General features: G+C 42.4%; 2 protein-coding genes across 3 annotated transcripts in view; one reads left to right on the top strand and one right to left on the bottom strand.

Moving 5' to 3' along the window:
- The window catches only part of ctnna1 (catenin (cadherin-associated protein), alpha 1), a 70,052-nt gene that overhangs the window by 24,631 nt on the left and 20,737 nt on the right, over window positions 1-24,684 (top strand). For both annotated transcript variants that reach the window (XM_031858122.1, XM_031858120.1), the window contains exons 8-13: window positions 11,966-12,046; window positions 12,384-12,536; window positions 18,202-18,294; window positions 19,289-19,445; window positions 20,132-20,332; window positions 22,910-23,061. In XM_031858122.1, the coding sequence (XP_031713982.1) occupies window positions 11,966-12,046; window positions 12,384-12,536; window positions 18,202-18,294; window positions 19,289-19,445; window positions 20,132-20,332; window positions 22,910-23,061 (837 nt within the window). The remainder of the gene's footprint in view (window positions 1-11,965; window positions 12,047-12,383; window positions 12,537-18,201; window positions 18,295-19,288; window positions 19,446-20,131; window positions 20,333-22,909; window positions 23,062-24,684) is intronic.
- Window positions 2,412-8,457, bottom strand: lrrtm2 (leucine rich repeat transmembrane neuronal 2). Its single transcript, XM_031858123.1, has 2 exons — window positions 7,669-8,457; window positions 2,412-7,045 (listed from the first exon to the last, which is right to left on the bottom strand). The coding sequence occupies exons 1-2, from the start codon at window positions 7,670-7,672 to the stop codon at window positions 5,394-5,396; spliced, it is 1,656 nt and encodes a 551-aa protein (XP_031713983.1). The 5' UTR covers window positions 7,673-8,457; the 3' UTR covers window positions 2,412-5,393.

Genomic DNA, 24,684 nt, shown 5'->3' with positions numbered 1-24,684 from the left:
ACCCACCCACCCCACCTTGGTACTCTCTGCAGGTTAGTTACTGAAGCTTGCTTTATGCCTCATCAAAAGAGAGCAGGTAGAATTGAAGTGGTTCTTACAGTTGGATGGCCGTGTCAGCCTATATTCCTCACAGTGTTTGCATCTTTAGAAACTTCAAACTTCTTCATGTACAGTACATTTCCTTCAAATGAAGCACACACGTCAGTTAAGTCATCTACCGGAAACTGCCTTTAATGGAGTCTGCTGTCTTTCTGTGGAGGACATTAGGATTGTTATGTGAACTTTCTGATGAACTGGAAAAGCTATTTGGAGATTTCCTCGTCTGATTAGTCATAAAATATTATTATGCCTCTCCTGGTCTGATATAATTCTATAAAACGTTATATAGATGCGTATTAAAAATAAAAATTTGTGAAGCCTGTCTTATGAAAACAATGTTTGCCATAAGAATGACTGTGCAATAAAAAATATTGGCTGAATCACAACTTTCATAGCTTTCTATATTTATAGCATCCTAAAGGAGGGTAAACAAAATATTGCAGTGTGATATTTCTTAATACAACATTGTGCTTTTATTTTCACATCGGCCAATTGTGTCGTGGTCACCGACAGCCTGTGGGGTTGGTGGGAGTAGTGTCACAGCACACCAATGAAATGCCAGCATTGATGACTTGGTCATTTTAAATTTGTTTTGGATTTCTAGGAATAAGTAATGGTTACTTTTTACAAACTATGCCGTTAAAGTTGCATGAATAAACATTCATAAAGCGGTGTTTAAACATTTAAAAAAATCAATTTATTGACAAATTCTTCCCTATTCAGACCTCTCACTTTTAAAAGTCTGTCTGCTTGATGCACCAATATCACAGCATCATGTTCAGTTTAACAGTATTATCTTTATTATCACAATCATATCCATAATGTTAACTCCCATGGAGCACAGAGGAAAGGTTTGGTGAGCCGGGCTACAGAGAACTGAGATACGAGGTCTCTGATCCACGTAGAAGAGACTAAAACCAGTTTGTAATTAGAGATTTAGAAAATCACTCGTGCTGATTATAAATGCTCAGCGGGAGGACACGCCGCTCCACCAGAAACAACTCCAAATCCACAGTAGGGAGCAGATTCTAGAGGATATTTATTTAACATCTTAATTCCAGAAAAACAATTGTCAAAAATCCCCGCAATCGTCAATATATGATCCCATAAGAAAAAGGACAAAGTGATTCCAGAGAGAAGCGGACTGAAAGGTTTACAATATGTCTGAAGGATATATTCAGGATGTCAAACGGATTCAGCAGAGACAAGATAAAGATAGAAGCTTAAGTACAGATCACTGGCGATCAGTAGCTAGCGTAGCATAGAAGTGCTTACGCTAGTTAAGTTAACGTACTCTGCTAATGTTATCTCCACAAGGTTTTTTTTTTTTTTTTTAACGTAGAAACGTAACAGCTTAGAAACGTAGATCTTACTTTGACATTCGTCCCAAAGCTTATACAAGGGTGGAAATACAGGCTTGGTTATCATCGTTAATCTTTTATATATAAACGGCTCTGTATTGCCACATTTCAATACACCAGAGAACATGTACTTCACTGGAGCATTAACTGACCCCTGTCAGCAAACACCCTGATGACTAATAGGACTCATTTCATAATCTCACATCTTATCTGAAGGGAGTATTTTGCTTTTTCATTGCATGACAAACTTAACTATTGAAGTAGTGCTGATATGGGTAGTCGGTTAATCGATTGGTCAATATAGTCATTCATCCAGCAAAAGAAGTGCGGCTTCCATGTTCTCAAATGCGTAGATTCAACGCCTTTCTCTTTTCAATATTATAAATTCAATACACTCGAGGTTTGAACAGAACTAGCAACCTTAAGACGTTACCGTGGGCTCTTTAAACTTGTGATGTGCATGTGTCGCCATATGTTGACACTTTGTAGACTAAACAATGGAGCAATTAATTAAGAAAAATAATTAGGAGAGTATTTGGTAATTAAAACAATCAATGTTTGAAGCCTTCTATTGAATCCTCTTTGACCACTTCCTCCGGCAGACATAACTGTAAACAGCATTCTTCACATTCAGCTGTAAACACACTGCAGCACTCTGCCTTAATGCAGCTGCTTCCCATTGTGAATCCCAGAAACAACGGCGTAATTACAATTTGTATCTCATCGACTTGTAAAGTAGATGAGCTGATTGTTATGCTGAGACGCATTGACGGAATGAACACGCGCCGTTTGACGAAACACCGGCGCATATATCAACGTCGTCGAGGGTTTGGTTTGCTTTAGGATTGCTACACTAAACCATTCTGTAATGAAAGACCAAAGCAAGCTGTGAGCATCCACCAGTTAGCAAACATTCTTTAAATTATAACCATTTTATTTAAAAAATATATGTTTTGAGGGGGAAATGTTTTTTTTTTTTTTTGTTTTTGTTTTTTCAGTTTGGCACATCTTATCCACTATACAGATATGAAATTGTACATATTACAATACAAAAGGAAAATGGGAAGAGAAAAAGCATTCATTTTGCACAAAGAGGTTGGGTAAGAGAGAGGGGATTGGTTCACTTGTTTTTCTTCTTTTTTTATTTTTAGGCAGGGTGGGGACCAGGGCTAGAGGTGACAAGAGGAAACAGAAACAGTTTACAAAGAGCCAGAGTGCAAAGGGATGCATATTTCTACAAATTCTGTGGATTTTTCAGTCACTTGGTACAACCGCAGTCTTAAACAGTGAAATGTCAAATGGACTTTATAGGAATTCCACACACATCTCCATTCTTGGTGTTATCAAAAAAACAAAAAAAGAGGTCTCTTCATAATGTTTGCTGAATGACATGAACAAATATTCAACTCAATCGACTTTTGAACATGCAAGACAGATTAGAAGGGCAGTAGTAAAAGCAGTGCGAAGCTGGCAGAAAACAAAAATTAGAAACAAAGTGGAGCTGCTTGACTTTGGAGATCAGTACTACCAGTGTATGCAATGTCTTCTATTCAGATGTGAAGTGTAACACAAACGCTTTCTCTCAGAAGTTGTACATCTTATGATCATGTGCACAGAGGCATTTACACGAGCATTGAAGCCACAAATGGCACCTCCTCGCTACCTCCAGGGAGCACCAGCCAACATACTGCGTCCTCATTGGTCAAAGCCACATAACTCGTTTCCTGGTGCTGTGCGGTCAGAAGCATTCTAATGTAGTAATCACTGATTTTGGTTAAACATACCAAAAAAATTGAAATGTTAATTAAAAAATGCTAATTTATTGGGGAGATAATTCAAGAAAATGCCATATTTTCATTTCAATTGTTAGGAATTGTTCTTGTTGTACTGGTCAAACATTGGGTAGTTGCGTTACTTGTAATGACATAGTAGTTGCTGTGTGATCAAAGTGCATTTAATGCCCACGGTGCTGTCTGTCGGTATGCATCGTTTCATTCTTAACCACCTTTTTGCTAATAATCCAGGACATTGCTCCCATCGGTTCCTCTCAGTCCCTGTCTTTCACCCTGCCCCCACCACCAAACTGAACACAAAGAAGTGCGGAGCTGCGGCAGCAGCTTTAGTCTGATGCTAATGCTCATCCTCTCCCCTGCATACCAATGTGTCCTGACCCTGGCTCGCTGTTTGCTTATCAGTGGATCTCCATTTGCTTTCAGGCTATTGACCGCAATTTAACTTGACACTTGTGACTGCTAACCAAGGAACTGTTATCATATGCATTATTCAATGCAAACCCCCCCCCCCCCTTTTCTTTAATACAGTAAATGACAACCCAGTGTCCCTAACAAGAGGACTGTCCTAAAGTAAAAGGTTCAACGATGTTTCTATGTAGTACGGGGGGGGGGGGGGTTCTACGAGAACTATTTTTGAGTGGCTGAACAAGCCTAATGTTGCTGGATCACTGGTGTGGGTGACAGAATATTAGATTATTTTTGCCTGGCCTTAATTGGTTCAATCTTGAGCCTGTCAGTCCTGATTAGTGTGTGAGCAGTAAAGAGCCTTGGCTGCTGGGGAAAGGTTTTATTTTCAGAATAAAACGCTCCTCTATCTGGCATTTGCGCTGGTCATTACCCTTCCACTCGCTACCCTCACACCTCACACTAGTAGGTCTGTGTATTGATCCTAGGATAATAGCAAATCACCCAACTGTACTTCCTAGGTTAAGCTGTAAATAATATGGTCACGGTGTTTGGGGGGGGGGGGGGGCTAGAGAATCAATGTACATTTAAAGGTCAAATCCTTATGTTCTCGATGTCCAAGATGAGGAAGACATCCGTGTATCTTGCTCAGCCGTGTAGGATATATATTGGAGATTGACCACAGAGGAAAGATGCTTAGTGGGTCCCACAGGTTGAGGATTTATTTGTGGTGGTTGGCCCTTGTGTGGGCGGGAGCTCCAACATACCAACAAGCTGCAAAACATAATTTCATTTACGAGCTAACGTCTGATTTTAAAGAGGTCATTTTATATATAATTGAACATAAATTCACCACTCCGGCAGTCTTCTCAATCAGTACACTCTTGTAGTTGCATTTACACACACAATGGATTTTGGAATAAATTTAAGCAAAATAATCCCTTTTTAGCTGTTATTTTTTTGGGGGGGTGGGCCACCCAAATTAATTGTTTAAACAGGAAACACTGAAGCCTTTGATCTGATAGCAGATTATAGACGTGCCGAATTGACTGAATTGTTTAATGTATTAAAATGTGTGTAGACGGAATCTAATTTCGGGGCTTTTCTTTCCTCAAGAGAGGATTTTTATTTCTATTTTAACATAACATAATTAGATTTTGGTCTTGGTGGTCTTTAATGTATAGTAGTTCTCTCAACATAATGAAACTGTAAAACAAAGAACATTCTGATAATTGGTCCAATAGTTTGCCCCAGTGATTGAGTGATTGCTTTATAGTGCCCGTGGTGCAGTTAGAAACATGATTTCAAATACTTACTTTTTAAAAGAAATAAGACATAAATCACATTTCTCCACTTAATATATCCCTTTAGCAGAGGGCCATTTGGCGAAGTATTTTCTCTGTGCTGCAGAATATAGAGACAACGTGGAGACAAATCTCAGTTTACAATTTTCTCGTTTAAAATGATTGCCCCTGCCTGATATGAACAACCTCGCATTCATAGAAAAATAAATTTGTGACTATCTCTACATCACCCCTAAACTGTCATGTCCAACCTCTGTCATTGTAGCATTCAACATTTCTCACATATTGTCAAATCTCACTTGTAGAAATTATGCTTTCTTTTTTTTTCTTTTTTTTTACATAAACTGGAAAAAAATTAAAAAAAAAAGCAAACCCTGTATCATCTGAAATGGTCAAATGGCAAACCATATGCTCTAGGAATAAATAAGAGTTCATACTTCACACTCTTTGTAAGGCAGTTGCTGACACTTGCACTGCCCATAGCCGTTTATGATCACGAGGGCCCCTTCCTCATGGCTGGGCTCGTACTCATTGTAGGGTACCTGTGTAGCTAGGTCTGCCATAGGCTGCCGCTGCTGGGTCCTCAGTTGTCTGCGCTTCTGAATAGCTGAACAGTGGCGTATCCGGCGCAGGGTGGGCGGGCAGCACTTCCGTGAGATATACACAATGAAAATTATGAAAAAGAATGAAAATAGAAGGGCCATAGTTCCGATGATGACCCTATGAGTCATTACAGTGTTGTCCATTGCAGAGGAGTCCTCCGTCACAGCCACCTCCTCCAACGTAGCGGTAGTCGCTTGAGCGGTGCGTCGAGTCGTCGTCGTCGTCGTCGTCGTTGTGGTGGTGGTGACTGTGGTAAAGCTCCCAAAATCCTCTGCATAGTCCTGCGTGGGGGTTGGCTGCATAATTCCAAACAAGGAGCTTGTGAATTCTGCAGCGATGGTAGCGTCTGTGGTCGTGCTAATGGTCTGAACAACTGGCGCTGAAAAATTCTGGCAAAGCTGGAATCCATAAACGGCATCGAGTATCTCCTCCCCTTGGGCATACTCAGGACTGTGGCAGAGAATGGAATGTTCCCACCTTCCCTTAAAGGTGCTTAGCCACGTGGCCAGAGAGCAAATCCTTTTGGTACATTCCCAATAGTTGCTGGACAGCCCAATAGTACCCAGGGACTGCCACATATCCATGACCTGGGGGTCCAGACTGCTGAGTTTGTTGTTATCCAGCAGCAAGATCTTTAAATTTGGCAGCGTTTGAAACACATCAGATGTCAGGACACGGATTTCATTTCCCGTGAGGTCCAGCTTCTCTAAAGTGGTCCAGGTCCACTCCATGCCGCACGTCAAGTTGCTGATTTTATTCCACTGCAGATAGAGAAACTGGAGGGCAACAAGGCGAGGGAAATGGGCCAAGTTGATCTTGGTCAGCTGATTGTGTTCCAAGTGGAGCTCTTTAAGCTTAATGAGCCCCGCAAATCCATTCCGGGCCAGACTGCGCAGGCGGTTGCTGCTCAGGCCTAAATATTCCAGGCTGCGGCAGTCCCAGAATGCACGCACAGGTGTTGTGCGAAGCAAATTGGAGCGCAGGTGGAGTATCTGGAGCTTTCTCAGTCCATGAAACAGTTCTGGTTCCAGCGCAGTCATCTGATTGAAGGACAGGTCTAGTATCTGGAGGTTGATGAGGTGGATGAAGGTTGTGTTGGGCAACTTGGTGATACGATTGGAGCTCAGGTTGAGGTCCTTCAGCTTGTAGAGGCCTTGAAAGGCGTCCTCTTGTACCGTCGTGATCTGGTTGTGGTCTAGATGTAGCCAGGTAAGCTGGCTGAAGCCGTAGAACTGATCGGGGCTGAGCTCGGTGATGCTGTTGTGGCGCAGCGATAACCCCAGGGCCCCCTTGTCCACAGCGTCTGGGGGCGCCTGAAGCCCCTGGGTGTCGCAGTAGAACTGCAGGTCCTCACAGCGGCATTTTTGAGGGCAGGTTGTGCACGATGCAGGAGGCAGCAGGCACACCAGGAGCATGCTGATCACACTCAGACACAGAGCCGCTGGTGCAGGTCCCACCAATGGCCACCTTGAATGGAAACCTGGGTGGGTTCAAAGATAACAAAATGAACTGCGGGGCGCGAAAGCTTATCTCTGCAGAGCACTTATTACTAATTCATGGTGACGATTGTGCTTTTCCAGGGTGCTCTCACACCGCAGTTTGGATATTTTACATTGACTTTAACTTTCACTGTACGTAAGCAGGATTTCTTTGAGCTTCGCTTTAATGGAGATGCCATTTAGTTTGGCATTTAAAGATCAATTACATGCCAGAGCTGGACTTTGTTTCGACGTCCTTGCTATTTATATACAGCCTTTTCTGTTCACATTTCGTCTTCAATGAGTATTTTTCTCCTGATTTCTGTCGTTCATCATTTATTGCGTATGTTCCCCCCCCCCCCCCCTCGTTTCACCAGCTCAAATATGCAGATGCCCTTTTGAATTCTTTTTCTTGAGTCATCTTCATCACTTAAGAGGTCTGCCATACAACACAAATGGTATTTAAAATGGATATAGATATCTCAACTAGTATGACGGCGAAGAGGGAAAAATAAAGGGCAACTGCAGTAAATGGACGAGGCTGAAGAGCTTTTAGTCCTCAGCCTCCCTCTTACTTGTATCTCCTATTCATGTCCCGACCCACCGTATAAAGAGACTAACTTACCCATTCTTTTGTGCACATCGGAGGCTGCATTCAACTGTCCTTTTCCGCAGACTCTTGGAGCAACCAGATGGAAGAAAAATCCAAAGGGAAAAAACCCTTTTGAGTAAGCACAAAAGGAATCAGCCTCTTTGGAAATAAAGCAATTCTGAGCCCACCCAGATGAAACAAAATATGAAATTCCATGTCCCGAGATGATGTTTATTCCTGTGATTCTGTTCACAGTCCTTTCTTTAAAATCCACGCTCAAAGAAAGGGTCGAATCTTTTCCTTCATCCTACGAAATCCTTGAAATAAATATTTATATAATTTTTTTTTTTAAGTTGATCAGTTGCATCCAGAGCGACTCCGGTGAACAGAACCCCCCCTCCTTCCCTTCCTCTTTTTCTTTTTTTTACCCTTTTGTTTCCCTTCCACCGCAATGATGTCAGCTCAGCTGGTTAATTGGAGATCAAGCGCCCCCCCCACCCCTGTTTTTTTCGCGGCCGCGGTCTTCCAACCCTAACTTGTTGATGGCAGCCAGAGATCCTGCTTCCGACGCCGGCTCAGTCTCGGCATAGCCTCTGCAGAGCTGTGTGAGCGGAGCCCCTCGTCTGCTAGCTGAGGCGCAGGGAGAGAAAAAAGCCGAGCATGGAGCCGGGGATGTTATTCTGTGCTTTTTGTTGCAGCCACTCACTGCTACAGAGTGGTGGCAGCCTGGCGTCGATCATCACTACTGTTTCTCTCTCTCTTTTTCTCTCTCCCACACTCGCAAACACCCCTCTCGCTCTCTCTTGCTCAGTCACTTGCTCTCTGCCTCATACGCACTGCTTGTGCACCTCGGTCTTCCTCCACCTCCCTCTTTGCATCCCCGCTTCCCTCCCACTGGCTCGTCACCATCAGAATATTGATATCTTGAACGTGTTGCGGCAGCTTGCTGTTGAAATTAAACACGGCTGTAAATCTCCGCCTCGCCTCACTGCTGTTCTGAATGCGCCGTGTATGGATTGCATGCCGGAAACGTGCACCAAACATGGTGTGTAAAATACACCAAGCTCAATATAGTTCGTAACATGTGGCTCCAGACAACATGTGCATGGGTGAGCAGAGACGGGCTGCACTCCCTTATCTCTGTGCAGGAGCCAGTGTGCTATAGCGATGCTGACATATGTGATGTCTGGCACATATTCATAATTTACATATCCTGAGCAGAGGCATGTGATGTATGGCCAGCTGCTCTGAAGCTAAATTAAGCTAGCTTTTAGCATGCAATAGACATGACTCAATACTTTTTTTTTTTTTTTTTATAGATTTGGCAAATTAAATTGAGTTGTGTTTTGAAAGGACATATTTCAGCACCAGCTAGAGTGCCAAACAGAAGGAGGTATCTGTGCTTCAGTGCATGAAAATGCTGACTTTTCCTTAATTATTTAATGTGGGTGGAGACGGGTGTGAGGGTAATTTCAATGAACTCTATTGGCTGCAGCCGAAGACTAGATACAAAAGACAAGATGAAGTACTGCTATCTGGTACTTGGGTACTTTAACTCTTGATGCACCTGTTACAGGCAATACATTGTCCTTAATGGAAACAGAAAAACTACATCACCACTGTCTTCTTTGGCAGTACTGAATACTGAACGACTAACCGAAACAAGTTTTCTGTACTTCAAATCCGTATTTGTTTGGATAACTTGGAAATGATGTTGCTACATTTTTACTTCCTAAATAATTTCATTTCATAATTCTCACGTCTTAAGACAAAAACAACGCCTCTGACTGACTTTCCAGGTCACTTGACCAGCAGTCTGCTGTCGTTCTCCATGTTTATTGTGGTAGACTTCATCTCTGCAGAATGTGAGGAGTATTCCCCTCCATTCGATGTGTACTGGCTTCCCATTTGTGATTCAAGATGTTCGTGAACGTGCTGAAGTATCGCAGAACAACGTCCCAGAACTCCGGGGATCGTTTTCCACTTGAAGCAGACTTTGTTTCCATTGAATATTTCCACAATCCAGTGGTTTTGCAGGAAAGGAATGTTCCTAAATCTGTCCTGAAGGAGATGGATAGAGACTCACTTGAGTATCATAAAAAGATGCCGCAGAGAAACCGACTCCATAATAAGCACCTGAAGAAGTGCTTCAGAACCCTCTGGCGTGGAAATGAAATATAGGCTAGGCGTGAATAAAAGAGGATTGAGAGAGTGAGTAGGGGCAGAGCCGACTAAACCCCGACCACAGCCCTGCATCCAACCAGCACAAAATCGCAAGGGATTAGTGCCGGGGGGAGCTCCCGGCCCCCTAACTATGTACACAACCCCCCGGTGGGCAAAGGGCAGTGGGGGATGGGGCAGGTCAATGCCACCACCATGCATGGTGCTATGTCGCAGTTGATTTGAGCCCAGAGTCCTGCTGCTTCTTTGCCTTTTCTCTGTTGCCCTTTGCTGTTCATCTAATTTAGCTCTAATTTTATTATTCTCCAGTGTCTGTCCATCTGTCCATCTCTCACCCGCTCTTTCATTTCCCCCTCTCTTTCTCTCTCTCTGTCTCTCTTGCTCTTTCATTTCTCTCTGTCTCTCTTTGTCTCTGTCTTTCTCTCTCTGTCTGTCTGTCTGTCTTTCTCTCTCTCTGTCTGTCTGTCTTTCTCTCGCTCTCTTTTTCTCTCTCTCCATCCTTCCTGAAACTTTTGGATTTTCCATCTTTGCAGAATGTGCCGGAACATGCCTCTGCTCTGTCGTTGGGGCTTTGACTGCTGCATGATGTTAAACTGTGTGACTACTGCCAACAGTGTTGTCCATGTGTAGTAAATTGTAACCTTTTAATCAACACACGTTTCTCATTGAGTATGAGCAAAATGCTCCTGTGGTGAAGAGATTAGTATTGTGTTTCCAGTGTTACTTTACATTATTATTGCTCATGGGGATTAACCTTTTTACAGCTGCTTTTATTATTTGTGAACAAAGAATAGACCGATAGTGTCTCCAGGGTTTCTGCCAGAGGACCGATTCATCTCTTTGGCCAGTTCATCTGGCAGTGAGGATATTTTAAAACTATCTTTATTAGTGGAACTGGGCTCCACTCATAACACAGGGACATGCGTCATTGTGTTACACAGAGGCTCCACACGCATGATGACTTTTGCTGAAATATCTGTGTGCCTATGATTAACTCCCGATAACAATCTCAACAGTATTTTCAACAATTCGTACTGACGTTGGCCTATTAAGCCCCAAAAAACACAAGTGTTATTCAGCTATACAAATGGCTTCTTACATCAGAAAATAGTTTTGGCAACAGTGGATTAGAAATGTATTAAAAAAGAAAAACACCAAAACAAACCTAGAATAAGAATCTGTTATTAGAATAAAGGAATCTCAGAGCTCGTGTCTATCTCATTAAGAAACCAGAGCCTGCCTCACAGGTTGACTTAGTTGGTGTACTGTAGTAAATTGTACAGTGTTCTGTCCAGAGAGCTGTGGTGACAGGAAGGCTTGAATGGGAATCGGATCGCCTCTTTTGATCCCCGCATGAATACAAATTCAAATTTGAAATGCAGTTTGCCACAGCAGCAATTAAAAGGGTGTGGTGCCCATGAATTATAGCACTGATATAGATGCAAATCAGCTGCTTTTTAACCCAAAGCAGCTGTGGCTTTTACTGATGTGTGTGTGTGTGTGTGTGTGTTAATTGAAACGGTTGGCCGCTGTTTGTTTGTGTGCTCCATGGTTCACTAACAGTGCAACCATTCAGGAAAATATTCCAGAGTTCCAACAAAGGGCAATGTGGCGCTTTTGACAGCTGCTCTACCGCAACGAATAAAAGGATCACGGATGCATCACGATGGGTATCTGCTGAACACTAGATGCACGACAATGTGTATATATACACATATACACATATACACACACACACACACACACACACAAACTAATTTATTCTCTCCGGCACCTTTTACATCTGACAGCAACTCTTTGCAAAAACAACACAAAAATGGCCACAAATTGCAGTTCTTTTAAAAATAACATTATTTGGTTGTCTAACTACTAATATTCCAAAAAACAAAAAGCTAAACAAAAAAACAGCACCCACAAAAGATGAAACGAATGTGCATGACTTAAAACCACAAACATTCTTTAAACTGATTTTTGAAGCTACGTCATGTGTGCAGAATTGTTCCTGTAAATTTAATCGTGTGTGTGTGTGTGTGTGTGTGTGTGTGTGTGTGTGTGAGAGAGAGATAAGCATCCACAACAAATATGTTGCAATGTTGTTGTCACTGCCCCATGCTCATCACTACTTCCTGTCTCATTGTTCATGTTTCAGGCTGGAAGGAAGGACAGGAGTGATGCTCTGAACACTGCCATCGACAGGATGACCAAGAAGACCAGAGACCTCCGCAGACAGGTATTTCTTCCTTTTTTTTTCTTTCTTTTCAATCATCCCGATTGGTGGCGGCAGAACGTGGATGATCAAGTTACCCGACCGTATTTATAGTCACGGCAAAGCCGGCGCTCTTATGTGAACAAGTGTGGCAAACAAACATCACTCCTCTTTTTAAAGTACTCAGCCAACGGCAATCAATTGAAGTCAGTTGGTGTTGCTCACTGTTATTTATGGCCGCGTGCACCAGATGGGTAAGGTTACGTGTATATGTGTGTTTATAAATATTCATGCACCAGGGGGATGCATTATGTTAATAGTCCCTTTCCCTTTTTTTTTTTTTTCATGTCTTACCTCACAGCTGCGTAAAGCTGTCATGGACCATGTCTCCGACTCTTTCCTGGAGACCAACGTCCCCCTCCTGGTCCTGATCGAAGCGGCCAAGAATGGCAACGAGAAGGAAGTCAAGGAATATGCCCAGGTGTTCCGCGAGCACGCCAACAAGCTGATCGAGGTAATGTAGGATTTTGAATGCCTTCCGAGTCGAAAACCAAGTGTGACCCAAATACAGAACATTCCTATTTTTTATTTATTTATTTTTTTAATTTTTTTTCCTTTTCCATCCCACCAGTTATGGACATTTTAGCTTAGCTTGTAGTAAACATCCTCCAGCTTCTCTGTTCTCTCTCTGTGGGGTTGTTCACAGAGATTCCCTTGTGATGCAACTTACGGATCACAGCGCCTCAGAAAACAGCAATCTGGGATCTTTCTCTCCCCCCCCCCCCCCTAATGAAAACAAAGATGTAAACATTGAAGTTATTTTTTCTGGTTGCTGTCTTTGTCTTTCACTCTGTTATTTCCACACACACACTCCCTCTCAAACACACACCTTTAGTAAATGTAAGGTGATGCTGGTTCTAATCTGATGCTACAGTGAGCAGACAAGCCAAACATTGCTGTGTGGTCACAGCCACAGCCTCACATTTTCAAGCAGAACCAAAGGAATGAAATACCCACCTGGGAAAATGTTGTCCTTGCCACAGCAGATTGATGTACTATTCCTTATTGGACAACTCCACACGTGTGCTTGGTACCTACGGAGATAAATACCTTTTAAAAGGGACCTAATGCATCCTGCTTCTTACCCCTCCCTGTGGTCGGTCTCATGTCTTAACAGAGGAAGGCGGCCACATGTTGGACTTTGATGGGTAGCAAGCTGACAGAAACCTGAGCGATCCTCAGTAGTGGTATTTCCTTCAATTTGGTGAATGCCCGAGTCAGAGCATGATATGCTGACATTTGAAAGTGACTTCCTCCCATGGGCAGATGACCACGAGTGTAGCTGGATCGATTGGCAAGTATAAGCGTTCGCTGTGGAAACCGCTGAAGCATCGGAGGGAAAAGGGGACCACTCTCGGGAGTAGACCCTGAAGGCCCCAGTGTCAGAAGTGGCATTAAAGTCTGACATTGGTGGACTCCCCTAATGCTGAGGCACTGTGGCTTTTATCTGCTTCTAACACTCAGATGGGATACACTAAGAAGATTAGAAATTACTCGTTAAGTATAAATGGCGTTAAATTGAAAATCCATTTTTTTTTTTTGTCATCTATTTAGCACAGCTGGATGTGCTCGAGTTGTGTGGTGGCAATCTGCTTAAATGTGTTTTTTTTTTTAGCTGAACTGTCATAGAACAAGCAAACTGTCCTCAATAAACCAATTAGATGTCAACAAACTGAAGGAAAGATGCACTGCAATAGTTGTCACTATCTAAACGACGAGCTTGGTCTAATTCTTACAGAAATATCCATCAGCAAAACTACCTTTTGTCACACATAAATCAGGAATGGTGGTTACTGGTTACATATTTATTTTTAATTTTGGATATTGTGTGATTTTGTGGGACCAAGCAAACCCTATAGTAAAGCCTCCAGTACATACATTTGTCATAATATTCTATGTACTCCTGAGTGTAGAATAAGACCCCATAAACCCATATAAAGGCCCAGTCATGCAAAAAGAAGAAAGAACTGTGATATACCGTGAAACCGCCAGAGTCTTTAAAACAGTGAAACAGGTTTCTCACAGTATGTTCAGATGCTAAGTGACTTCCAAAAGCAGCGTAGAGACATGAGCACATGCTGCGAGTCGTTCTTGAGGCAGGAAATGGAGGCAAAGGTGCGTCAGCGGGGCTTAAATGTAGTGATTATGTCATCAGCAAACGGACAAATGCGTGCTTTTTCGGAAATACAAATCCTGTTTTAGGGTTTCAGCAACACATTTCAAGTTCACCACCTCTTTGAGTAACTTAATAGAGTAGTGCTAATTACCTGGATCATAATATGTAAATATGCAGGAGATGGATGCTATAATGCCCTTTTGTTGCGGCTCAGAATTGCGATGTTTTAAGGAGCAGCTAATGTTTTATCATTTTAGATTAACGTCTAGCTTTTAGCTGATATAATTGCCAAAGTACACAGTCAAGCACGAACATTCCCGTAGAGCAAGCCATCATTAATGCAGTCGTCTTAGCAATAAATAAGTCAAAGTAGCTCTTTACCTCTCACTGAAGTGATTGACATTTCCCTTCAAATGCATCAAAGCGGGAATCAAACGGGTACTCTACGTTGCTCTGGAAGAGATCCTTCTTGCCAAACTCTATAGATGTAAATGAAGAGTTGCGATGTCCAGAGCGAGGAGTAGCAAACGGGTTTGGTTGTTCGTCACATAAGGAATGAATATGTTCTAAATGTAAAATGTCCCTCAGCAACAGCAGGAGCCACAGCTCTGTTTGCATGACATCATGAGTTGTGTATGTGAAGGCTGCCTGAAGGCAAATGGTCCATTAGTTCACACACGTTTGTTTGAAAGCTACATTACTACTGACCCACATGTATCCATAGGCCTCTTTAAGCAGCTCCTCTCCCCTTGTTTGTCAGAACGTCATGCTTTTTATATCGCGTTATAATGCATAATTAGATGTTTTACTTCATGGGTTTCATTTACTAGAAGTGTCAAATGCTGCTTCAGACAACAGCCTGTAATGTACGAGGACAAAGTTCACTTCATCTCTAACTTAATTAATTGAAGATTAGACCTGACAAGACACCGTAGCCCTTTGCTCTTTGGAGTCTGCCGTAAAATCTTCCACATTGCGTTTTTCTAATTTATTCACTCTGTTATTATCTCCTATCATGCGATCGGTCACGTGTGCACGCGTCCGTGAGTGATTTCATTCAATCGCACAATACAGCAGGCGTTGTTGCAGACACACCTGGCAGAGATCTACACTCCACTGAGTGCACCTTTCTAGTTTGTAATGTTATCAGTCTGTGTTCAAATGTACTCTCATTTGAAAGGAAACGATGGCAATAAATGTTCGTATTGCCATTTGTCGCAAAATCCGACGGTTTAGTGTTTTAGTGGAAAATAGACCGAGCTTAGTCCTGTTGCCTGGGTGCTCAGCTCTCTCTCTCTCTCTCTCTCTCTCTCTCTCTCTCTCTCTCTCTCTCTTGCGCGCGCCTTCTTTGAGCCTTTCAACCAGGCGAAGGGATGGTAGTGACATTAGATGGGATTGGTTTACATTATTTAGGTACGTTGATGGTTCTTCTGAGTGCACATTCTGTTTTGATTATGAGCTTTGAGTGAAAAGCCGCCATAAGTCAGAGATTTGCTACATGACAAGTCCAGATGCAGAGATGTGCCTCCAATGGGAATGTGGAATCAGCGGTGGAAATTGCCAGAATGGCCCGAATTTCATAAGATGTGTTTACATTTCTTTACTTATTTGATAGATAATGTCCAAGTCTAATGCATTCATAACAAATATATATTGGGGTAAACTGAATCCCTGTCCGTTTTTAAACATGACTCAACTTCTTTAAGTTTCCAACCTTTTTATATATCGAGAGCGACTAAAAAAGGACATGCAGCTCCAGATGTTTACCTCTGACTTTATTCAATACAATGATGACATTGCATATTGTCCTCTCTCCTCTACTACATTTACGATTGTGTATCTAGCCTCCGTTCGGCTTTACATCCCCGAGCGTTCTGTCTGCATTTTTCAAATTTGCTTCATGAAGAAGGATGCGTATTATCCATCATAATATCCGTGACACGCCGTGATTCATTGAGCCTGCTTTTTATTGTATAATGAGATGGTAGCGGTAAACGTGTTTGTCATCTCATCTTTTTGAGTCTAATATCCATAAACACAATATTCAATATCCATCGTCGCACACATAGCATTTCTAAGAAGGCAGTGTGTGCTGAATGGTCGTTAAGGAGATGGTGTGGTAAAAACAAAACGGTGTGATAAAGCCATAGGGGGAGAGTTTATAGGATCCTCCTTCCTTCGTGGATCTGCCGAGACAGCATAATTGAATCACTCGTCCGTACCCATTTCAAGTCGTTGTCATTGAATGAAAGAAAATAGGTTTTCATAACTTTGTAGCCTAATAAAGCTGTTATTGTGTGTGTGTGTGCATTTAGATATTTGGTAAACTCCGACTCCCCCAACACTTAAAGAATAGCACGACTACAGGACGGCGAGTGGGAATGCATTACTTGACTTCGGGGGGGGGGGGGGGGTCTTCCTCCGCAGTCTCTTTATGCGGGAAAACGGCTGCTTTTACCACCAGCATCGTGGCGCATGTGTAAGATCATGAAAAGTGAAAATAAAGTGCCCGTTGGTCTTTATATAACCTCCCTCTCGTGTTGCTGGAGTCCCTCCCTGTGGTCCCCCGCATGCGTTTGCATAGTGATGTAGGATGTTTATATCAATGTTTCAGTGCTTCACCAGCGCGGTGGAATAAGTGCTTCTCATCAGCAAAATTGCTTCAGAAATTCGGAGGGGCGGGCATCTTCTTGTAGAACCGGAGAGACTGAGGAGGAGGCGAGGGTTCTTCACGCTCACCCACACCGCCCCTCTCGCACCCAGCCGTGTATTCCACTGCCAATTTAATTTTTCCCTCCTTATTATTTCCATAGCTTTGGCCCACATTTCTATTCCATAATAATATCATTTTATCTCTCTATCTGGGGATCTCAGACCCCAGTAGGGTTCATTAGGGCCAACGCCAGCAGTCAGAAGATCACGCATGTTCAGAATAAAGCTCATTAAACCTATTCAAATTAATACCCAAGCTGTGCATTATAGACATTCATTTGATCAAACGCAACTTTCAGCTTTTTTTTTTGTGAACCCATGTAATGTCTAAATGCATTTAGACATTACATAACTGACGGTTCTGTTGCACTCAGTTTTATGTTCTGTTAAAACTGCGGTTTTGTTTACAACCCGTGCAATAGTCTCACTGCTTATGTTGCTGCATGACCCAGATCTCAGTAAATGACTCAAATGTGACGGATTCGTCACTGAAACTACGCAAATAAGACCCAGGTTGTTAAAAAAAACAACTAAACTTTTCAGCCCTTGTTCCTGCTGCAGTGCAATCAAGAGTTTATTTTTACCTTTTTAGTTGATTGTGGTTCAGCACATTTTCTGTCTGTAGGATTATCCCGCTTTGGCATTGTTCCTCACATCCCAGGCATTCTGCTTCAGCATTGTTGCCAGCATATCCCTACCAACAAATGGGAATATTCAAAGTCTCTGACCTACATTTTTCTGAATATGAGTAGATGCATAATGTTACTCGGGGAAGATGCTAGAATATTTAGAAATGTTTGTACGAGAGCATGATTCGTTGGCCGGTACAAGAAAATATACTCGCAAAACATCAGTGTGTGCGTCCGGAAGGAAGACTTTCTTAGCTCAGCACTCCGGTTCTCACTACATTTATTTTTATTTTTTTCTTGAAAGTATTTTCCTCTCTGATTCAGGAGCGTGATGTCAATCTGTTAGTGATTAAGTCACTAAATAGCCATGCTCTTTGAGTCTCCAGCTGCAACGTGCATTCACATTTGGAGAAATGTACTATTCTCTCCGTGCTATCATATCGTGCCATTTTGCAGCTTTATGAATTAATCCTCAAGCTTTGGGTTTGTAGTCCACAGGGATCGGTTGTACTGCAGAGCTGCTCCATTTCTGATAGCTCAATGCATGCTGGTAGCCTGGGTTTGGGATTCTTCTCTAAGATTAAATATGCTGTCTTTGTTTCTCTCTAAATAAAGTCCTTGTCTTTGGCTAACAAAGAGACGTGTGTGTGTTTTTCGTTTAGGTGGCCAACCTGGCATGCTCCATCTCCAACAATGAAGAGGGAGTGAAGCTGGTCCGCATGGCAGCATCTCAACTGGAAGCTCTTTGCCCCCAGGTACGTGGCTGTTTTGCCCCCCAAATTCCACCCGCCTCATTGATTGTGCACCTCTTTGGGAGGCTTCCACATTGTCTATTAGGACTCAAACTGTTTAGGCATACTTACTTACACTTAAGTGTTTTTATGACCAGATTAGGATATGCTTCTCCAGCTTTGGTCTCAGGGTGGTATGAATACACCGTCAGCTAACTTCTTTCAGTGTTCTGCATTTGTGCTAGAAAGGTGGTGCAGTGAACTGGACATAAATCTGTGTGTGGGTCTTTCGTCCAACAATGTATTCTTTTTAACAATACTAGAATATGGGTGATGGTCACAAACGGGCCTCAGGGTAGCGACAAGGGCACGCCCCCCACAGGTGTCCCACCTAGTTTTTGTCGTGGGTTGGAACATACAACCACGCCAAATGTAACGCTACCTGGAATTGAATTCCACGTCGTAAATTGCCTCTGTGCAACCTGTTTACCCCCCTTTCCCTCATAAAGAGGAAATAACTATCTCTCTTTCTATTTACATTCATGTGAATTAAATTACAGGACATTGTGCATACACTATAGTGGATATAGAGGGACAAATTGTGTAGAGTAAGAATAAAAGCATCAATTGAGCCCATCTTTTCGTCATCCTCACCATTTTAACCGTCCGTCTCTCATCTGTTCCCCTGAGTGTTACCAGCTCCCTCCACTCTGCTGCCACTGCTGCTTTTTAATCTCCCCTAATGACTCCCATTCATCCTGAGCTTTGAAATCCACAGATGTTGCGTCCCCCCCAAAACAAGCAGCTCTTAGTTTCATTTCATTCAATCCTTCAAAAAACACTCGGCGTCTATAATCATTCCTTCGAATGAATTGGCTTCATGCTGCAGTCCCAACATTGAGGTGGGACAGTGGGTGGTGGTGGTGGGGGGGGCCTTGGCACAATCAACCTGTGCTAATGTTGTGGCTGAGGGCTGTGTCGTAATGGAGCTTTAATGGCTGTAATTGGGTGATTACAGGTGATTAATGCAGCGTTAGCCCTCGCTGCCAAGCCCAACAGTAAGGTGGCCCAGGACAATATGGATCTGTTCAAGGAGCAGTGGGAGAAGCAGGTCCGCGTCCTCACCGACGCCGTCGATGACATCACATCCATTGATGACTTCCTCTGCGTGTCTGGTGAGTTGTACTTGATCACTGATGCTTTAGAAATTCTTTCAAATGTATTTTAAATGTGAAACCTGACAGCGGAGGATGGGTTGGGCTTTAAGATGGATTTGCAGTCGGCACTTATCTGTGGTATTAGTCCTTTCTGATGAGAGCCATACAAACGGGGGCTGATTGGGCTCCGCAGAGGAAAGCACTGAAGCGTCGGAAGCACTCCGTCTGAAATTGACATCCTGTCACGTGTGTTAAAGCGCACAAATGGTTTTGTCGGGGATACCCTCAAAGCGTTCTCGTTAAGCATTAAGCAGAGTGACTTCTCTCACCTCCAGCCAAGGACAGACTGTAATTTACATAGCGGACATTTGCATTTTACAGGCTCCACATCAATAAGCAGTCTGAGAATTTGTCTTCCGCCCTCCCCATCCTACACTTGAGCCTCCCAGTGGCCCTCTTAATTTGAGGACTATGCAAACACAGACTGAAGGCTGAGGATTTCCTGACTAACGGCATTTTCTCAGTTATTGCTAGTGCAAACATGTTCCATCTTTGATTAAAAGCAAATCTTGGGCGAGAACAAATCCAAACACAGTTTTAACTTCCTCGCTAACCACTCTGCATCCAGGCCGGTTTGGATTCAAGTGTTTGCGTAATGCTAAATTATACACTGCTAACTGTTGCATTGTTGTTATGTCCCCCAGAGAACCATATCCTGGAGGATGTGAATAAGTGCGTCATCGCTCTGCAGGAGAAAGATGTCGACGGTTTGGATCGCACTGCTGGCGCAATTCGAGGCCGCGCCGCCAGAGTCGTCCATGTGGTCACTTGCGAAATGGACAATTATGAACCTGGAATCTACACCGAGAAGGTCTTGGAGGCCACCAAGCTCCTCACTAACACAGGTAACACAGAAACTGAGTTATGTAACGAGGCCAAAAACCATTTACATACACTTAAATGATTTGACTCTGTGTATGAAGACGATTACAAACTTCATAACTCAGACTTGGGCACACCTGGATTTCTTCTCCAGCTTTTGAATTATTTTAGCATGTTCTGCCAGAGTTCTTTTTATTGCTTTAATTCTGCACATGCACGAGAAAAGCTTCCGGGTGCATTCTAAAGGGAGACGCTATGCTTTATAGCAATGCAACTATATAGAGTATATGAAACCAGCGCGATGAGAAAGAGGGTCAATCATTCCCATCTATGTCAGTGAGGAGAGGGCGTGGTGAGCATTTTGCTAATTTTAGACTCTTCATTATGAATTCAGCATGTGTCAAATTAGCGGAACACGTTGTGGGATGAGTGTGGGTGGCTCTGTGTCCACTCTACGCCGGATGCAGTGTGTAGTGTTTCAGCCAAAGCCACACCCAGATCTGTCGACTCAGTTATTTCTCAGAAGTCTGCTCTTAAAGAGCTTTTTTGTCTTTCCTGTGGATGCTGTTTGAAGTTTGAATGTTATTGGTAGTTATTAAAAAAAAGCAAAACATTATTCAGATGCCTCCTAGAATTGTTCCAGGAAGTGCATTTTTTTCTGTTACAGCCTTACTTGTATTCATACGCTGCATTGTGAGATCCGACTCGACTGACACTACTGATCTGCACAGTCGGCACCGCTCAGTAGCCCCCCCCCCCCGAATATCTTAACCCAAGCTATATCAAAGACGTTGTTTTTGTCCATATTCTGTGCTAGCTCATTATCAGCCAGTATCTGTGTTAGCTTCCATCACTAGCAAGCTAACAAGTCGGCAGAAGGATTTGTTGGTTGTCAGATTTTGGAAACGGCTGGGCCCTCTTGAGGGTGAGCCCCATTAAAAGATCCTGATATGCAGGCTGTAGCTTAAGTCTGATGTTTTTCTGTGGCTGAGCTCTGGAGACAAAGAAGACAGTCGTGAGACTTTCTGTCACATTTTCTCATGTCGTCTACACACAAAAAAAAAGTGATGGAATTCAGATTCAAACTCAACAGAGTCGCTCTTTAATGTCGAATTTCTGCACTGACGCGCACCGTCAACGGTGTGACGCATACAGGCAGATATCTGTGCACCAGTAACCAGGCGAGAGTCTTCAGAGGTTTACTTGGGGTCAAGTTTAAGAAACTCATCAAAATAGGATGTAGTTTCACTGGTTTGAAAGCTTTTCTAAGTCAAAGTAAAAATATCCTTTCCTTTTTAATTAAAAAGAAAAAGTAACTGGTAATTGTATTTAAATGTCTGATGTTAAATGCCTTGTTCATTTGTTAAGAATCCAAGTTGCAAAAAGTTAATTACATTGACTAATCCAAAGTATGACTGTATTATACCACACACTATAATAATAATGATAAAAACGGCAATATTTGTCTTAATTAGATGGCTGACTGAGTAGAAAATGTTGAAAGCAGTAAAAAATCAATCGCATGGTGTCTCCAGGCTTCTGTTTAAATACACATTGTGGTGGGTTTGGTGGGATTGCGCCACTGAGAGAAATAAAGATGCAACTAAAAGGAAGCTGCAGCCCTGGAGTTCATGAAAGACATTTTGGCTGCTTCTTTTGTCTTTTGAATGTGAAAGATTTGAAAGACTCATCAGTAATAGGTTGAGGGGAAACGATCGCTGTGACTGTAACAATCAAAGTGCTGCCAGATTTTTCAATTTTAACATCACTTTCCACACAGAAAGCCTGCAGGTCACAAACGCTCTGCAAGCACAGAACCCAAAGCTCGTTTATTATTTTATTTTTCTCTTTCCCTCCTCCTGCTGCTCTCTGCCTCCACATCTGCATCCTGGCATCCATGCCTCTCCCACGAAGGCTCAGCTGAATCCTTAATACTGAATTTAAAATAGTATTAAAGCAGATGTTGCTGGAGAGCCCTCTGGAGCTGTTATTATATCGTCGATGGGGCAGAGCACATGCCTACTGGGAGAGCTTTGTGAAACCTAACCTTTTCTATTTGGGGAAAAACTCTATTATGCCAAATCTGGGATATATATATAGATATATATATATATATATATATATATATATATTCCCCCGGGCACTTTGTTCCTTATTTCTCATGCAACCCAAGAAGGCAGGAAGTAAGCCGACCCACAGTGCACAATTCCATCTGTCAAAAGCTGAACGTAATAACTGCACTTTTTAATTAAGCATTTAGAGGCCGCTATCTTCACTGGCCTTACTAGTATCTTTGAGAGGATCATTTATTATAATTTCAGAAATGATTTTCTCAGTTTATGTCAAGTAGCTTTTGAGAGCCTTCAACCTCAGGCCGAATGGCATCGATATGAACTAGTGAGGAAGCTGAGCCGAGGTATAACGCGTGCCGTCCCTCACTCGGTGTATGCGTTAGCTGGCTGTTCTTTAATGCCGTGCTTACTTTACTGGTCATTGACCTTTCTTCATGTTTTTTTTTTTTTGGAGTGAATCTTCATCAATGTTTTTCTTTTCCCCCTTCTTCCACCCCCCCCTCCCATCCTTCATCTCTCCTCCGTCAGTCATGCCACGGTTCACGGAGCAAGTGGAGTCTGCAGTGGAGGCCTTGAGCGCAAACCCCTCCCTACCCGTGGATGAGAACGAGTTCATCGACGCGTCCCGTCTGGTATACGATGGCATCCGCGACATTCGCAAGGCTGTCCTCATGATCAGAGTAAGTCGCACTCGTTCTTTTATTTATTTTTTCTGCTTCTGCAGCATAAGATTTTCACCCGGCCGTGAGCTTAAAGCAGATATTTTTAGTTCTGATCGGTATTAACAGGAAGAGGAACCTTTTGAGAGTCCTTGGCTATTGTCGTGTAATGATATATAAATGTTGTGGAAAGCTGTTTCAATGGCTTTTTAAATTCTAGACTAGAATTTATCACAGATATCTGTAAATTCAATCCTTCCTCGACATATATCCACAACGTCATTCTTCCTGTGAAAAGTGACGCTACTTTCGCCATTGATGTGTATTATTGGGCTTTCAATTTCAGATATCCACAATTGCCCTTTCGGTATCTAGAATGAACATTCTGCGTATCTGCAATATAACCAGGACAAGAAATTCTCATTTCAGATATCTACAATCCAATTATTAACGGTCATGATTTTGATTTCATGTATCCAAAATGAAAAAAAAGAAACATTCCAGACATCCATGATGTCATTTTGAATATATTGATAAGGGAAATGTAATTGTGGATATCTGAAATGTTCTTTTGGATAGCAAGAATGAGATGACGGATATCTCTCTCGGTATTAATTGTCAAAATGGCCACTTATACTTTTTAAGGATTTAAAGATATCCTAAATTTACGAGTACACTCAAAGTTGTCGATATTCTGACCTGCTAGTAAGAATACAATTTTGACTTGGACTAGTTATTATGGATAACTCAAACGTAATCACACACAGGAGTGTGGTTTGTTTGAATGCTTCAAACGTCTCGCCATTGCTCCGTGCACCACATGCTGCTTTTAATGGAATGTGAGAATGTGTATACGCGTGCTGTCCGAGAAGCCAATGATTAACTTCTCTCATGCAAGAGCAGACCTAATTGACCCGGCTTGCAATCTAGTGCAACAACAGCCTTAGTTGTCTGTGTGCTAATGGCCTCCGCTTGAGTAGAACTATAACTGAGACGGATGTTAGTTGGGTACCTAATTGACTGACAATGCGCTAACACACACAAAAAAGAAACCCCCACTCCAGTTATTAAAAAAAGAAAGAAATTGATAGTTCTTTTAAGGTTAGGCTTTTAAGTTTAACTAGTTTAACTACACAACATTCGCCAAATTAGATTTTGTATCTATTAAGAAGGGAATGAATTAGTTTAAACATCATCTCATGTGTAACAGCACCAAATTATGTATTTACTCCGTTGAGATACAATGTGCTGGTTGGTTGTATTATGCCATCCTCCATTATTTTCAACACGTAAATCTTTTGAATTGGAATCATTAGTCTTGACAGCACATTTCGTGTTGACAATGGTGCTCCAAAACTGTGCCCAGGCTCACCATGAATAATGCTGCTTCGACAAACAACAACCGAAGGGGGGGGGCATTATGCAGCATTTGCATTATAATAAGCAATTGATTATAAAATGGAGGTTTTAATTAGCGTTCTTGAGTTGGACTGCGAGCCAGAGAACTACATTCACTTTCCCTCTGCCCCAGCTTCACTCTTGTTATCCAGATTGATTAAGCTGTTAACATTGGGCCGGTGGGGCGGGCTGAACACTAGTGTGTGTGTGTGTGTGTGTGTGTGTGTGTGTGTGTGTGTGTGTGTG

This window comes from Anarrhichthys ocellatus, unplaced genomic scaffold (genome assembly GCF_004355925.1).
Source record: "Anarrhichthys ocellatus isolate YVR2014 unplaced genomic scaffold, GSC_Weel_1.0 scaffold19, whole genome shotgun sequence".
NCBI lineage: Eukaryota > Metazoa > Chordata > Actinopteri > Perciformes > Anarhichadidae > Anarrhichthys > Anarrhichthys ocellatus.
This window is presented reverse-complemented; position numbering and strand designations above follow the sequence as displayed.